At 56.2% G+C, this 14,507-nt stretch overlaps 5 protein-coding genes across 5 annotated transcripts; all 5 read right to left on the minus strand.

Annotated features, from left to right (window-relative positions):
* Positions 1-9: 9 nt before the first annotated feature.
* On the minus strand, positions 10-2,888 carry BCV69DRAFT_285912 (acetyl-CoA synthetase-like protein; the record flags this gene model as incomplete). The annotated part of the gene is made up of 6 exons (XM_025493504.1): positions 10-87; positions 173-462; positions 553-1,314; positions 1,390-1,539; positions 1,625-2,447; positions 2,877-2,888. The coding sequence occupies 6 exons, from the start codon at positions 2,886-2,888 to the stop codon at positions 10-12; spliced, it is 2,115 nt and encodes a 704-aa protein (XP_025350789.1).
* BCV69DRAFT_279563 (hypothetical protein) lies at positions 2,775-6,325 on the minus strand. The gene has a single exon (XM_025491297.1). The coding sequence runs from the start codon at positions 5,842-5,844 to the stop codon at positions 2,902-2,904; it is 2,943 nt and encodes a 980-aa protein (XP_025350790.1). The 5' UTR covers positions 5,845-6,325; the 3' UTR covers positions 2,775-2,901.
* Positions 6,326-6,735: 410 nt separating this feature from the next.
* BCV69DRAFT_309511 (6-phosphofructokinase) lies at positions 6,736-9,941 on the minus strand. Its single transcript, XM_025494719.1, has 2 exons — positions 9,064-9,941; positions 6,736-8,987 (listed from the first exon to the last, which is right to left on the minus strand). The coding sequence occupies exons 1-2, from the start codon at positions 9,674-9,676 to the stop codon at positions 7,060-7,062; spliced, it is 2,541 nt and encodes an 846-aa protein (XP_025350791.1). The 5' UTR covers positions 9,677-9,941; the 3' UTR covers positions 6,736-7,059.
* A 43-nt stretch (positions 9,942-9,984) lies between these two features.
* BCV69DRAFT_254252 (hypothetical protein) lies at positions 9,985-12,355 on the minus strand. The gene is made up of 3 exons (XM_025490552.1): positions 11,645-12,355; positions 11,038-11,555; positions 9,985-10,967 (listed from the first exon to the last, which is right to left on the minus strand). Exons 1-3 carry the CDS (start codon positions 11,941-11,943, stop codon positions 10,099-10,101), a joined length of 1,686 nt encoding a protein of 561 aa, XP_025350792.1. The 5' UTR covers positions 11,944-12,355; the 3' UTR covers positions 9,985-10,098.
* Positions 12,356-12,821: 466 nt separating this feature from the next.
* On the minus strand, positions 12,822-14,422 carry BCV69DRAFT_279566 (hypothetical protein). The gene is made up of 4 exons (XM_025491298.1): positions 13,988-14,422; positions 13,601-13,893; positions 13,045-13,522; positions 12,822-12,959 (listed from the first exon to the last, which is right to left on the minus strand). The coding sequence occupies exons 1-4, from the start codon at positions 14,318-14,320 to the stop codon at positions 12,939-12,941; spliced, it is 1,125 nt and encodes a 374-aa protein (XP_025350793.1). The 5' UTR covers positions 14,321-14,422; the 3' UTR covers positions 12,822-12,938.
* Between the last annotated feature and the right edge of the window lie 85 nt (positions 14,423-14,507).

Raw genomic sequence — 14,507 nt, forward strand, 5'->3', positions numbered from 1 at the left:
GGCTGCAGCCTACAGCTTTGCGCGGCTGGATACCTTTGGAGCAGCGTGGCGACGGTTGTCGATCTTGTGCAAATCTTTGCGGATGATCTGAAGGCGGAGATTGGGACCAAAAGTATCATTCAGTAGTGGCTCTCACTCTGGTCGCCATTGTCAAGCATGCCAGCAAACGTACCTTTCCGGAAGGACTCTTCGGAATTGTAGCAGTAAAGACGTAATATCTTGGGACTTTGTAGTACGACACGAGAGGTTTCACCCACGCGTCCAGCTCCGCCAGCAGAGCTGCCTGCTTGTACTCTGCGTCCGTCCCGGCGACGATGGAGGCGTCTTTTGGCTGCACATAGAGAATGACGACGTCGGTCCCTTCCTCCTTCTCGTGGTAGCTTCCCGCGGCTACGTCGGCGAGGGCGGGATGCTTGCTGAAGAGAGCGTCTAGCTCGGGCGGTGCAACTTGGAAGCCCTTTACTATTAGGTCGGAGGGCAGGAGCAAAACAAGTGTTAGGACGTCACCCTAGTGATTCGTCGACATCTGGCCAATATCCTGACTGTACGCACCCTTGAAAGTCTCCTTGGTCCTGCCAATGATCCACAGGTTGCCATATGCATCAAGCACGCCTTCGTCTCCAGACTTGTACCACCCGTCCTTGCTAAACCCGTTCAAGCTGGCGTCAACAGCAGAGCAAAGTTTTCCTTGCTCATCCTGCTCATCACTTCCGAGACCGCTGGCGTACCCAAGCATCAGTGCTTCCGACATGATCTGCACCTCTCCGGGCATGCAGGGCTCAACGGGCGCTACTTCACCTCTCTTCCTCTTGAGATCGGACATCTCCACGAGCTCTGCATGCCTGCCCTTCATCTCATCTTTACTCAGACCTTCAGCAGGTACGATGCGCACCGAGCCGTTGATGAACATGCCACCCGTGCTTCCCAGCTCGGAAGCGCTCCCAATGGCATCGGTCAGGGTGAGATGTCTGCATTGATGGGTCCCAGCTGTCTCGCTAGCACCGTAGCCCATCTGGACGTACTTTCCGGTCCTCTTCCAGACATCGACGATGACATCGGGTGCGACGGGCGCACCCCCGCTCATGAAGCCCTTGAGAGAGGAGAAGTCCAAATGCGAGAGATATTGAGGAGACTTTGGGTCCAAGAAGGGCGTATTTCTGAGAGCCACGACTGCTGGAGGAGCAATGTTCGCCCACGTCGCTCGGTGCTTGCTCAACAGCTCCAAGAAGGTCCTCAAGTCGAAGCGGCCGGGGGGTGGGAGAACCATGGTAGCACCTTGGCAGATACCGGGGAGAAGGAAAGTCCCGAGACCGACTATTCGAACAGGGGCGAGGTCAGATGTCGGGCGCAGGGTGTCTCTCTTCACATGTGTCATGTCTTTGTACTCACAGATGTGACACCATGGTGCCAAGGCGATCCACCTCTCACCGCCATCCCTCCACGGGCCTACCTCGTGAGGTCTCATCCAAGACGCGACACTTGCCACTAAAATACAACGATGAGCTAGGAGCACGCCTTTGGGAAGGCCTGTGGTTCCAGCTACGAAGGGGAGGGAAAGCGCCACAAAGTAGGGGTCACTAAAGGCCTGTCTATGTCTATCGGTCGAAAGCTCTTTCGGACTCACATGACCAAAGGAGTAGAGCTGTTCTTTCCTTCTGTTCCCTTGCAGTCATCGTAGTGGAAGGAAGCTTGGCCATGTTCTCCGGCGTGAGCTCCTGATTCAGCAACTGTGTCCAATCATCCTCAGCGACCGTTCCCAGCCGTCCATAATAGTCTGCCGCCACATTGACAGTCCACAATCGACTACCGACCGCTCCAGCTGGCTTCTTGGCATCTTGATCCCATTGGTGGAGCCACTCCCGAACAAGACTCGCTTGTCTGCCATCTGCCTTGATACCCCACTCCTGCAGAGCTCCTCCTGTATTCACCTTGGCTCGGAGTAGCTCGACTGCCTGCAGCACTGTGTCCTTTCCGGTAGCGCCGAGGGATGTGAAGAGGACGCGTGGACGGGCTTTGGCGAGGATATAGGCCACTTCGTTCGCAGATAGTACGCTGGAGATGGGGCAGACGGTGCAGTGTGCTCTTAGCCCTCCAACCACAAGAGGCGCATAGGGAATACAATTTGGCAGATGGATCAAGATGGTCGTACGGGGCGAATGCATTGCTCTGCCCACATCATTCTGCTCGCTCCACTTCAGACTTGGACCAGTGAGCGCCTGCAGAGCAATGGCCAGGCGGGTGGCATCGTCCTTGAGCCTCTGTCTGCCCAGTATAGCTCCCGTTACGCCATTCACCAGTGTAGGCCGTGAGGGGGCCACATCTTTCCCATCAAAGGTGTGGTCAGGGAACTTGTCTGGATTAGGGTTGGGAAGATCCTTGAAGTGAGAAGAGAAGAGGTAGGCAAAGGCGTCTATGTCCCTAGGGACTGGATACTCCGGCCCTGAGATCTCGGAGGGGGTGGTAGGCAGCGGAGACATGATCGGGGACGTCTCGATGGATGGCCCAGGAGCAAGAAGGAGATGGTAGGACGGACAGCCCCAGTCATACGGCCCACAAAGGCCAAGCGCTTATGGTCATTCGTGGGCGGCAAGTCATGACCAGTCGGGCCCCGTCCCTCCCAATGAAGATCCGATGAGGGGACGGACCCCCCACAGTCGCACGAGAAGAGCCGATGTGGGGAAGACGGAGCGGGGAGCAGCGTGGCTTGGCGTCATCGGCAATCACGGATTCCAGATCCACGATCAGTTTGCGGGGGAAGTCACACGCACACGGCAAGCCTTGCAAGTCAAGTCAAGTCAAGTCGAGAAGGATGAGGAAGACGTCTATTTACAAGCACTTCAGTGTGTAATGTACATGTGGGGAAGGTTGCCTTCTACACCCGTGTGCATGGTTCGTTGTAAGCTACAGATGCAAGGCACATCGCCTCTTTGCCTCCTGCAAAGAGCTCGAAGGAACGCAGAGTCCCTCGCTCAACAACAGCTCAAATGCCTTCCACTTTTTACTATACTCCGCCTGCTCCTCCTCACTGATTTCGCCACACATGATCTTCTCCGCCCTTTCCCTGTCCCGTGGATCTTGAGAGTCCAAGTCCACCAGCTTGAAGCTTTCGGTAGCAAGAGTCTCAAGGAGAGCCTTGTCGGAAAGTGTGTCGCGCTCCACAGTTGTCATTACATCGCGAGCCTTCAACCAGCCCTCGTTGCCGATAGCCATCTTCATGCTGGCGACGAGATATTGGACATCGGACCGTCGCCATAGGGCAGACATAGCTTGAGCTCTAGACCTTGGTCCTCCAGGAGGAATAGGGACGATGATGTGGTCATCGCCCCTCGCACTGCGGGGGCTGCGAGGCGAAAAGGCCGCTGCTGTCTGAGAGGGAGAAGAGGTGGAAGAGACTTGCTTCTTCAGGGGCGGCGTGCTCGGAGTCTGTACCGAAGGTTGAGATTCGGCGCTATTCCCGCCCGAAGTTTCTGCTTGTTTGTCTCCGAAGTCAAGATCAAAGTCTCCGCTCGGCATGGAGCCCTTGAGAGAAGAGGCGGCCGAAGCAATGGCAGCATCTTCAGCAGTGTCATCTTCATCGACCCCAGAGTCGCTCACTGCCGAGCCTTCACTACTGCTCGCTACGGCTTGACTGCCTGAAGAGAAAGCCGCATCGCTCCTCGCACGGGAACGTTTCTGCAGAGCCTCTAGCTCGGCTGAGAAGGACCCGAAGCCGCCTGGTCGACGGTGTATGTGGGGTGGTGAGCTCAGAGCGGCTTGAATAGATTCCTGACCTGACTGAGCGTCGGTAGTTTCAGTCACAGGCAGAGGCTCTTTGAGCTCGACTCGAGGCGAAACAGTCGCCTTCCCATCTTTGGTGACGGGCGTCACAGCGCCGCTTCCGACGCTCGAGGGGCTTCCGCCTCCTGAACTAGGATTCGAGTTGATAGGGCTCAAAGACGACGTTCCGGGGGTCAGGCCCAGTGAAGCTCTGAAAGCCGCCACGACTGATGCGTTTTCCGTCTTGCCGCTCGAGGGGTGTCTGGTTCGCCCGTCCTTCAGAACGCCCAAGTCAGCTGGCTTGTCAACGCCAGATGCCTCGTAAGCTGCAGCTGCTTCGTACGGAGTGATTGATGCAGCTTTGCCGGCTTCTAGGCGGGTCTGTTCCACGTGAGAAGAGTACTGAGTCATGGAGTACGCTTTGGGTCGACCGTGATGGCGGGGGTCACTTCCCGTAGGGCCTTCGAAGTCTCGAGCAAAGCTCAATTTGCTCTTCTGAGGGCGGAGAAGTTCTTCATCATCGAGACTTGGTGTTGCGGCAGTGGGGCGAAGGTTCGTGAGCTTCTTGTTGGGTGGCTCCTTGGCGCTTGTACCCTCTACGTGCGGTCCAGATGGCACTCGCAGGGCAGTAGGCCTCTGACGCTCCGAGTGAGCATCTGGCTGACCGCCGACTAGGTCGCTGAGCCGGCGAGAGTGCTGGATGGTCAGGGGCTTCGCCTCGCTCTCCACGGCCCGAGCTGCTCTTCTGCGAGCCCTTGGCGAAGCTTCTGCCGAGCCGGCAAGATAGTCCTTGTCCTCTTCTTTTTCCATCACAGAGCTAGATCGCAGGCGCAACCCGGCGAAGGATTGCGAAGCAAGTTTCTTGGAAGCATCAAAGGGTGCTCGAGGTGAGGGAGGTGGCGAGGAGAGAGATACGCTCATCCCACGAGATCTAGGCTGACTGACGCCAGAGCTTTTCGAAGCGGTGTCGATTGACGTGGTAGGGCGTCCCGGCTCTTGGCTGGCTGGAGAAGTCGACGCTGCGGGCGCAGAAGCGTCTGCGTCAGCTTTGTTCGTCGTCAATTCTTGTTCCTCATCCGATGGGTAGGAAGGCTTTTCAATCTGGGAGATGGCCTTGTTGTAGCCTGCTGGAAGGTAGTGTAGCCCCTCGACTTCAAGACTCGATGGTTCCTGTTCTTTGCGTCCCTCTGGATGACGCTCGAAATCACCGGAGAGAATGGAGGAGCGAGAGACAGACCGACTGTGAATCCTACCTTGTCCGGATTCGTGGGGAAGCGGGGTCACCGAGGACAGATCGGAAGCGTCATCGACGGCATCGTCATCGAATGGAAGGCCATGCTCGAAGCTCTTGACTTGCGAGTCAGGCACAGCGAACGTGGAGCCGTCTGCACCTAGGGTCAGTGCCAAGTCTGCCCACAAATCTGGCACCTCCTTGACTAGAACAGACCTCAAGGTAGCAATCCAGCGAGCATCGTCCAGTTCCGAGCGATCAACATTCGTCAAGGTGTGTATGAGATCGTCGCCGACTGAACCGCGTATTGAGGCCCATGTACGAAGGCGTGCGGCGATGCTGGCATTTGCAGGACTGTCGAAGAGTAGATCTCTAACTTCGTCGGCACGCTCGAGGAATGGCAGAAGGATGTCATCGTCATCGACCACGTGGCAGCGGACGGCCTCCTCTGTCGGGGAACCAGATGATGAGAGGTCGGTAGCGGGCTGAGCGTCTGCAGAGGGTCGAGGGCTGCTGGGACCCGCAGCTGGTCCTCTATTTGCTGCACCGAATCCAAACGAAAAGCGTCGGCTGGACGCCGAAGGGGATATCGGTGGCTGATCCGATGCAGCCCTGCTGGTAGGGGACGTAGCCTTCTTCTCGGGCACTGCTCGAGGCGGGCTGATGGGGGAATGTGCTGCAAGGTCTTTGCCACTGGCGGATGCTGCGATCTTGAAGAGGGTGAGGGAGGATTTCCGAACGTGAGAGCGAGCGGGGGAGGAGGGATGTTGCCGGTCCGGGGTGGTGGGAGCAGATGGGTTCATCAATGCGGCAGTACTTGAGAACGGTGTGGTCAGGCAGGTAGCCGCGGTGGCCATTTGGGGAAATGGCGTCGAAAGTGCAGGACCGAAGTGGCGCAAGTCGGTACGAGAAGGATCGAGGTTGGCACGGACAACAAGGATGATGATACAGGGTTCGAATGTCAAAGGATTTTGACCAAGGCGCGAGTCTTTATGAAGCCAGGGGATGCTGGATGGGCGGCAAGGAGCGACCGTGACCGACGACTGAGTTCACTGTGCTAGCCCCCTTGTCCCACGCCCGGACCAGGTAAGGTGTCGAGGATGGCAAGGAGTGGAGCAGTGCGACTTTGCCTCTCTGAGTATTTTCGCACAGCCGACGAGGAGATGCATCTGTGCCTCTGCCTCTGGTCAAGCGCCGTGAAGTCATCCAGCAGTCTCTTTTGGCGTGGGCGGTGGCCACTGCCTCGGCGTTGACAGCTGAGGTCGCATCTCATTTCGTCTCCACTTGTGCCTCCTCATACGGAAGTCAAGGCGAAGCGAGCGCGTGGGCGGCCAAAGCCAAGCCATGCAGGGCACTGCGACCCCGCACTGTCGGAGCACCGCCCCTCGACTTTATCCCGCTGCCGGCTGCCGGCTGATTGAGGACACCTCGTCATGCCTGCAGAGTCAACAAAAGTATCTTTGCACAGCCAGAGAGATAACGGTCTCAGTGAGATCATCAGCGTAACACCTGCCTGCCTCGTATCAATTGCTCTACCCATTGCTGGTACCACTTGGTAAAGATGGGAACCAGGGATGAGCTCTGGCTGGCTGGAGTAGTCGTCCTCGTGACCTCGGCGGCACTTTATGGGTCAGGCAGGCGAGGAACTGGACCGGGGAAAAAAGGACACTGGGAAAGGCACGGCTCGTCTACTGCCGTTTACAATTCAGCTGGCTACCCATTCCCACGGTGAGGCAGAGCCGAGACTCCGCCAGCCCAGGGATAGGGCTCATCACAGGGGGCTCTATTGTTCTGTCTCCCTTTGCCTTCTGCTTTGCCAAAGAGGGGCAGAGCTGGCAAGGGGGTGGTGGACTACTGGCCCTTTCCTTTGCCTCTCCGACCTCGCGTAGCCTGCCCACACCCGACTCCGCTTTCGCTTTGCCCAGTCTAGCTCAAAAGAATGCCGACGATGAGGTGCGTGAGCTCGATGCCGGTCATCGAGAAGATGTACGGCACATAGGTTTGGTGGGTGAGAAGCATCTATTTTGAGATTGGTACTCCCATACCGTCTTCGAACAAATCCCTTGCGTACCTCACTCATCGTCATCCTCATCATCGTCACCAACGCCCAGACCTCTCCTGCCTCCCATGAGCTCAGCAAGGGCCTTGTGCGGCTGCCACCAGTTCTTCTTGCCCACCCGCTTCTTCATGTCTGCATGCCGTGTCATCTCCACACACGGCGTGAATTGTACACCCGAGCCAATGATTGTAATGATAGCTGCCGAAGCCTCATTGGCAGCGCGGTCGTAGTTTGTTGCTGACTTTGACTTTGATTGAGCCTTGGCCGCTGCCCAGGCGTGCTCCTCGAGAAATTCACAGCACTTGACTGCCAGCCTTGTTCCACGAGTCCTGTCGAGAGGAGAGGGCGTTCCACCCTGCAAGGTGTGTCCGAGCGAGGCGGATCTGGCGTCGAAGTTCTTGCCTCCTTCCTCCTTGAGCATGCGTGTGAGGAAATCTGTCGTGTACACATCCGAAGCCTTTTCGCTCCTAATCACCAGTCGTCCCTCACTCTTGCCCTTGACATCAAGGGCGAATCTCCTCTTGAGGAACTCGACGTCGCCACCGAGCATCTTCAGATTGATGCCCACTTCAGGTGTGTAGACCAGCACGGCACCAGCAGCGAGAGCTCCCATCACGGCGAGGTAGCCACATTGCCCACCCTGAGTCTCTACAACGAAGACTCGATTGCGAGAGGCCGAAGCAGACTGCTTGATAGCATCACATGCATCAACGAGCGTGTTCAGTGATGTGTCCGAGCCCAAAGAGAACTCATTCAGCGGCACGTTGTTGGACAGAGTTGCTGGGATAGACGCAATCGGCATCCTGAAAGAAGGATACTCTGTTCGTCGCTCCTCCATCTGCTTCACAGCCTGGAATGCCTCGAAACCACCCACGAGCAGGAGACCCTGAATGCCATGTTGCTGCAGCTTGCTGGCAACTCCACCAAAGTCAACATCGGGGAGGACTCGGTTCGTGCCCAGCTCCGATCCACCCCGGATGGTCCAATTGTCGACTCGCAGCCAGTCCAGAGTAGTGACGCTGTCCTCGAGCAGACCCGGGAAACCATTGTGGATTGCAAGAGGCTTGTGACCTCGAGCGTGACAGTAGCGGACAAAGGTCCTCGTCGCAGCGTTCATACCACCAGCTGGGGCGCCAATATTTACAATGGCAAGAGTGAGCCTCTGAGCAGGCGGTAGCTTGCCCTCCTCATCGGCTACCTTGGAAGCATACCAGAAGGAACGAAGACACTCATCGAATTCAGGATCACGGAGAGCAAGGGCGCCATCGAAGTCCTTGGTCTCAATCTTGTGGGCGACAAGTTGTGTCTGTTTGACAGCCTCCATGAGGGGTGTCCTTGTCACTTGATTCTCGCGAATGGTAATGACATATGATGGAGTCTCGGGTTTGGCTTCGAGAAGAGCCTCGACTGCCTCAACACCCTGTAGTGTAGCCAGGATTCGGTCTGACGCCACTGGACGTCCACCACGCTGTGTGTGACCAAGAGTGGTGACCCTAGTGTCTAGGCCCAGTCGATCCTCAAGCACTTTCTTGATATCATCTGCCTTGATAGCGTTGAGGTCTTTGTCGATTGCTCCCTCAGCAACAATGACAATCGTCTTCCTCTTGCCCGCCTTCTTGTGCTTCGTCAGCACGTCGCACATCGCATCGTCCCAGCTTCCGTGAGGGGGTTGCTCGGGAATGAAACAGTAGTCGGCTCCAGTAGCCACCCCAGCCATAAGTGCCAGCCACCCGCAATGTCTGCCCATGACTTCCACAACGAAGGCTCGAGAGTGCGATGCGGCAGTCGAAGAGATGGAGTCGACAGCTTCGCAGATCCTCGAAAGCGCAGTAGCTGCTCCAATGGTGAGATCGGTTCCAGCCAGATCGTTGTCGATGGATCCCACAAGTCCCACAATCTTGAGGTGGGCATACCTTTCGAATTGCGCCTGGGTAATGTCGCCTGCCAAAGGTACGGAGCGGGATCGTCTTGCTCAGCGAATGATTCACAAAAGCAGTCTGTCAGGGTGCTGACTCACCATTGTCCTTGAGCATGCCGATGAGCTCGGGCCATTCTGCCCTCAACCTATCAGCTCCAGTCAGACTTCCATCTCCACCACACACCGCAAGAGCATCAATACCGTGCTTAATGAGATTGTGAGCTGCCTTGAGCCTACCGGCCTGTTCTCTGAAAGCGGCGCACCTCGCCGTACCGATGAGTGTACCACCGGCATCGAGCCATCCTCTGACATCGTCCCATCCGACCCTGACAATGTAGCGCCCCTTGAGACCGACCGTCTCGGCCTCACTGACGCCCTCCTTGAGCAACTCTCCTTCTCCATAAGTAGGTACAAACTTGATCTTGGCCGCTTTTCCCTCCCTTCGAGGCTGCGCTAGGGACTCTGGACCAGCGTCAAGAGACTCTTCGTGTGGTGTAGGGTTGGATCCCTGGTCTTCATCGTTGCCTCTCACAAGTCCCTCCCAGCCTTCACGGATGACATAGGCGTGGCAGCCCTTGAAGATGGCCATCTTGACGACGGAGCGTACGGCGGCATTCATACCTGCCGAATCACCTCCCGAGGTCATGACGGCGATCTTGGTAGGGGCTTGGGCCGTAGCCGCGGCAGAGGAGGAGGATTGGGGAGCAGCCATCTCGCCGTTTGGGCACAGCGGGCGACTCGTTCGGTGGGAGAAGAGGGACTGACTCGTTGGAGCGAGCAATCTGATGAGAAGCTTCTGTTTACAGGATGAGTGTCTGAATGTGTATGTGGAGTCTAGGATAAGGGAGTGTGAAGCTGTGAAAGTAGACGAGAAAGGAGATAAGAAGAAGATCCTCGTCACGATTGTGCGGAGTGGCTTTTGCAGACCTCGCTTCCATCCTCGATGGCTCCGATCCCAACAGATTTTCTTCACGCACGGCCGCACAGGCGCACCAGCCACACTTCTCGGCCCGCCCAACAGAGCGGGATCGTAGAATGAAATATAGATGGAAGATGGACACGAGGGAACTACGAGAGCTGTAATGTTATACAAAGCACACTGACTGCTATCGCGAGATCCAAGCAGGCCTACAATTACGCATCCCCATCTTGCTTCTCGTTTGCAATCGTCTCTTGTGCGTGCTTGTCGCCAAACAGCTTGCCAGACAGCGTCTTCAGCGAACCGCCCAGTTTGGTGGCCTCTGCTTCATACATGCCGGCCATCATCGTCAGAGCTGCAGCTAGGAGTAGATGAGGGCCGTACGGTACAGACTTGACCTTGCCGCGCTTCTCTAGAATGCGCCACGAAGAGAGAGCACTCATCCGCCCCACGTACAGACCGAGCTCTCGCCGCCTGTGCTTGGGCACCGCCAGAATCCAAACGCCAGCAACGAGGCCATTGAGGAAGAAGCGATTTCGTGGCATGAAGCTTTTGGGTAGGTACTGCTGAAGAAGGCAGGTCATGGCCCAAGCGGTCCCGATGCTACCTGAGATGAGCGTCGCACCCTGCAGAGTAGCCACGACGACCTTGAAGATCTCCGTCTCTGGATCTTTCCACCACCTCTTGCTCCTGAACACTACACTTGCCAGTAGTGCAAATACCCCTGAGAAACGAGCAGAAGCGAGCCATTCCATTTTGAAGTGGTTCAGCAGCGTAGTCTTGCAGGATGGCTCAGTGGGATGAAGCATTGCACACATCAAAGAGGTGTGAGCTGGGTGTGCAGGAGAGTAGTCCAAGACCGGATTGATAGCAGGGTAGGGTGTGGCTGGATGCTTGGAAGGTGTCAGTGATGAAAGCAGCGGCGAGGTGAACGAGGGGAAGGCAGGCGCAGTCGCTGTCGGCGTTGCTAAAATTGCTACATGGTCAGCGATGGTACGACGGGAAGGCCAGTCGACTCCGTCTGGTAGCTGAGGGGGCCGCGGCGGGATGTACGCTGAAGACCGAGCAAGGATGACATTGCCGTCTGCACAAAGAGGTGGCCTGCGTCAGTCTGATAGCACACCAGGTACTGCTGCGCGACTACTTGTACTCACAACTTTCAGGAAAAGCATGCTTCTCGAAGAGGAATGCCCACAGCAGCTGAGCATTTCCGAGGGCGTATAGCAGGCCACTGTTGCACCACTCTGGCACCCAGGAGACAATGCTCGAGCCTACAAATCTTCCTTCAGCGTAGAGTGTTGCAAGGGCTTGCGTAAAGAGGTACAATGATAGGGCCGTCATAGGAAAGTCTGCAGTGGGCATCAGTGCCAGGGCCGGCGAGGCAAGGAGGGCAGCCAACGTGGGTACAGTTCCGTTGGCCTTTGTCAGCCGGACGAGCCTAGCAAACAGCCGGGCACGCATGGTACGCTCGTCCATGCCCCTTCTTTGTTGCCCCCCGGTGAGATCGCGGTGGATCTCTTTTGGTGCGATTGAGCTCAGATTGCCCAGCATTCTTTGTCTTGCAACCAGGACTGCCTGGAGGAAGGAGCGATATAGAGTTGAGAAGGTGAGGATGCTGACGAAGAGCTGGAAGGATGTACGAGAGAGCATCTTCCGCAATGCTGCAACCGGACTACAAGTTCGGGGGAAAGTAGACGACAGCGACAACGACTCAGTCAGACGCTAATTCAATGGCCAGCCTGCTGTTACTCTCACACTTACTCCTTCTTGCGCAAGCCCTCTCCCAGTGCTGCGATGGTAGAGTTCACGGTCGCAGCCCAGAGACCAGCTCGTATAGCTGTCCTGACAGTCCTCGGCAACCGATCATCTTGTAACCAGAAGTGAGCAGACTTGAGATCAGACCCGGAAGATATAAGGCTTGCCCTCGAGGATGACGAAGCAGAGGTATCAGATGGAGAAGCAAGCGGAGCAGGAGATGGAGCGAGTCGCAACGAGGCCAGCCGCTTCTGGATGCTCCTGACTTCGGCGGGCGTGACCAAGAAATCGGTAGGGGAAGGCATGACGGATGAGATGAAGCAAGGGGCGACACAAGACCCTGAGGGCGACGTGGAGGGATCAAATAGGATACTCAAGGGTAGGAAGCTCGGGTACACAAGCTGGTACGGGGTCAACTTCCGGAAGCCGGTGCACGCGCCTCCCTCTGGGTCAGGTCACGTCCGTCCGCTCTCAAAGCTGAGAGGCTGAGCTGACTGACATCCACTTGTCGTACATTCATCCAGTGATTACAATCACAAGAAAGAAGAGACAGACGATGTAAAGGTGAAGAGTATTAATGGTATGAATTGCAATGCCCTCACGGCTTGGTGAAAAGATGGGAAAAAGTTGTAAAGGTGGTAGGCGGGCGTCGCAATGCGGTAGTGAAAAGCAAAGGACACCCAAGGAAGCTTCGACTCCATGGGCAAGCCCAGAGGGAATGAAGTCCTTAAAGCCATCAGTGGGCAAAGAGAGAGTTAACGTTATGACTATCCCGAAGGATAGGTTAAAGACGTTAATCTTTAAAGAACAGATACTACACTTGATCTAAGCCAAAAGGCCAGAAAAGGTGAGGAAAAAGAGGAAAGGTGCGAAGCACGGCTTCTGGCGTCTGAATATATACTGCGAGGCGGGGCGAAGAAATTCTGAGCGCGCGCGCACTCTCACTCGCACTCTCAGGCACGCAGGGCACACGCATGACACGCTCAGGCACGGGAGGAGGTCTTGCCTAGGCCTGCATATACTGCCGTGTCGACTGAGCACACTTGACGGGACATCGAATCGAGTCAGAGTCACCATCACAGAGTCACCGTCACAGCTATCACAGTCACAATGTCACATCGACACACTGGTGCAAGGGGGGTATGAATGAGCGTATGAAATTCTTGTGAAGGGGCGAGTAGGCTAAGTATTCACAATGGAAAGGACACCTTCTATGTATGGGAGGAACACCCTCATCGCTGAGCACATCTCCGCAGAGGCCCGTATAGACCTACCGTCTGCCATCCTGCCCATTCTGCATCTACACAGTCCTCTTGTAGACCTGTGAGCAGTGGATCAAAACGCAATTGATCAGTCGCTGGGCGTATGCGGGCAGTGAACTCGAGATCGCACGGCCCCCTACGTACCTTGTTCAAGAAGCTGGTAAAGACCTCCTTCTTCAAGCCCTTCGACTCGTCAACCTGGTCAATGAGACCAGTCAACATCTGGTAGCTCTCCTTCTCATAGGCCTCGAATTTGCCAGGGATGTTAACATTCGGTGCGACGTAGATGTCCTTAACAATCTGCTCACTCTCGGCGTTCTTCCTTCCGTAGTGCTGATCCAGCGCCTTCCTCTGCTCAGCATTGGCGTGAAGCAAGACGACGTTGACAGGCCAGGAGCACTTGTTGTCTTGAATGTCTGTACCGATCTTGCCAATGACCTCTGGCTTGCCGAAGGCGTCCAGGTAGTCGTCCTGCACCTGGAAGTACTCGCCGAGTGGGAGCAGGATGGCCGAGGCTTGCTTATAGAGAGATTCATCGGTGATGCCCACCATCCTCATGGCAAGAGCGACGGGAAGGTAGAAGGAGTAGAAAGCGGTCTTGTACAGAACAATCAGATGATGCCTGGCAGGTGTTGAAGATGGAAAGTAGGTTAGATCAGCGTTGTGCCGGCTCGCCCGCATATCTGCTGCCGCAACTCACTTTTCTAGGCTGAACTTGCTCAAGTCGACGTGGTTCTCATCGGCAGTGATTAGATCAATCAGCTGGCCCAGTTCAGTCTGGAAGGTGACGTCGTGGAAGAGCTCTAGCAGCAGTCCGTAGTAGGGCTCGGACCTGAAGTGCTTCTTGAGGAGATAGTAGATAGCGGCTTCCAGCATGAATGCATCGTTGATGGCGATTTCAGCAACACCTTCGACCTTGTACCAGCAAGGCTGACCTCTACGGGTGATGGACCTGTCCATCATGTCGTCAGCCACGAGGAAGTATGCTTGCAGCTACCGGGAGACGGAACAATAGCCATGTCAGACGGCGCCCAATCGAGACCGCAACTCTTCGGCGTCCTCTGTCCTATCCTACCATCTGACTTACCAGCTCGATACACCAGCCCAGGATGGCAGCCTTGAGGTACTCTGGCTCTGTCAGCTCCCTAGTCCTCTTACCGCCGCTTCCAGGCTCGGTACAGAGCAGAATGTCCACGGTATCCACCACGCTAAGACCTCTGTTGAGCTTTCCACCGGGTGTGTTGTAGTCTAGATTTCTGCGGTACCACTCCTGTGCCTCTCTGGGCATGCCCTCTGATGCTAGATACTCGATGAGCTCCTCTACCAGGAGGGGAAAGACTGCCTCGAAGCGCTTTCGAGCGGCGAGCTTGGTTGCTGCCTTCTCGGCGAGACCTGCCGTAGGGTTCTGCGACGAAGCCATGCTGGTGTGGTACTCAAGGAGAGTGAGGTGGGATCAAAGGAGTGTGGTGAGGTACGGGGCGAAGGGGCTCCTGTCTGTATGCCAGAAGGTGTTACTTCGGAGGAGGAACAAGGGTGGGGCTCCCGCTTCGCCCTGGCGTGTGGGTGTGGGTGGTGCCTCGCTTGTGCGCGCTGCGCCTGAGCCATGC

The sequence above is a fragment of the Pseudomicrostroma glucosiphilum genome (assembly GCF_003144135.1).
Source record: "Pseudomicrostroma glucosiphilum strain MCA 4718 unplaced genomic scaffold BCV69scaffold_1, whole genome shotgun sequence".
Taxonomy (NCBI): Eukaryota; Fungi; Basidiomycota; class Exobasidiomycetes; order Microstromatales; family Microstromataceae; genus Microstroma; species Microstroma glucosiphilum.

What these genes read in the sequence shown, in the direction of transcription:
- BCV69DRAFT_279566 (XM_025491298.1), bottom strand. Translation starts at nt 14,320, where the DNA reads ATGGCTTCGTCGCAGAACCCTACGGCAGGTCTCGCCGAGAAGGCAGCA. An exon ending in TGGGCTGGTGTATCGAGCTG is followed by an intron (nt 13,894 to 13,987) that starts GTAAGTCAGATG and finishes GTCTCCCGGTAG; the next exon opens with CTGCAAGCATACTTCCTCGT. An exon ending in TTACCAGCTTCTTGAACAAG is followed by an intron (nt 12,960 to 13,044) that starts GTACGTAGGGGG and finishes CACTGCTCACAG; the next exon opens with GTCTACAAGAGGACTGTGTA.
- BCV69DRAFT_279563 (XM_025491297.1), bottom strand. Translation starts at nt 5,844, where the DNA reads ATGGCCACCGCGGCTACCTGCCTGACCACACCGTTCTCAAGTACTGCC.
- BCV69DRAFT_309511 (XM_025494719.1), bottom strand. Translation starts at nt 9,676, where the DNA reads ATGGCTGCTCCCCAATCCTCCTCCTCTGCCGCGGCTACGGCCCAAGCC. An exon ending in CGGCATGCTCAAGGACAATG is followed by an intron (nt 8,988 to 9,063) that starts GTGAGTCAGCAC and finishes TACCTTTGGCAG; the next exon opens with GCGACATTACCCAGGCGCAA.
- BCV69DRAFT_254252 (XM_025490552.1), bottom strand. Translation starts at nt 11,943, where the DNA reads ATGCCTTCCCCTACCGATTTCTTGGTCACGCCCGCCGAAGTCAGGAGC. An exon ending in GAGGGCTTGCGCAAGAAGGA is followed by an intron (nt 11,556 to 11,644) that starts GTAAGTGTGAGA and finishes CCGAACTTGTAG; the next exon opens with TCCGGTTGCAGCATTGCGGA. An exon ending in GCATGCTTTTCCTGAAAGTT is followed by an intron (nt 10,968 to 11,037) that starts GTGAGTACAAGT and finishes CTCTTTGTGCAG; the next exon opens with ACGGCAATGTCATCCTTGCT.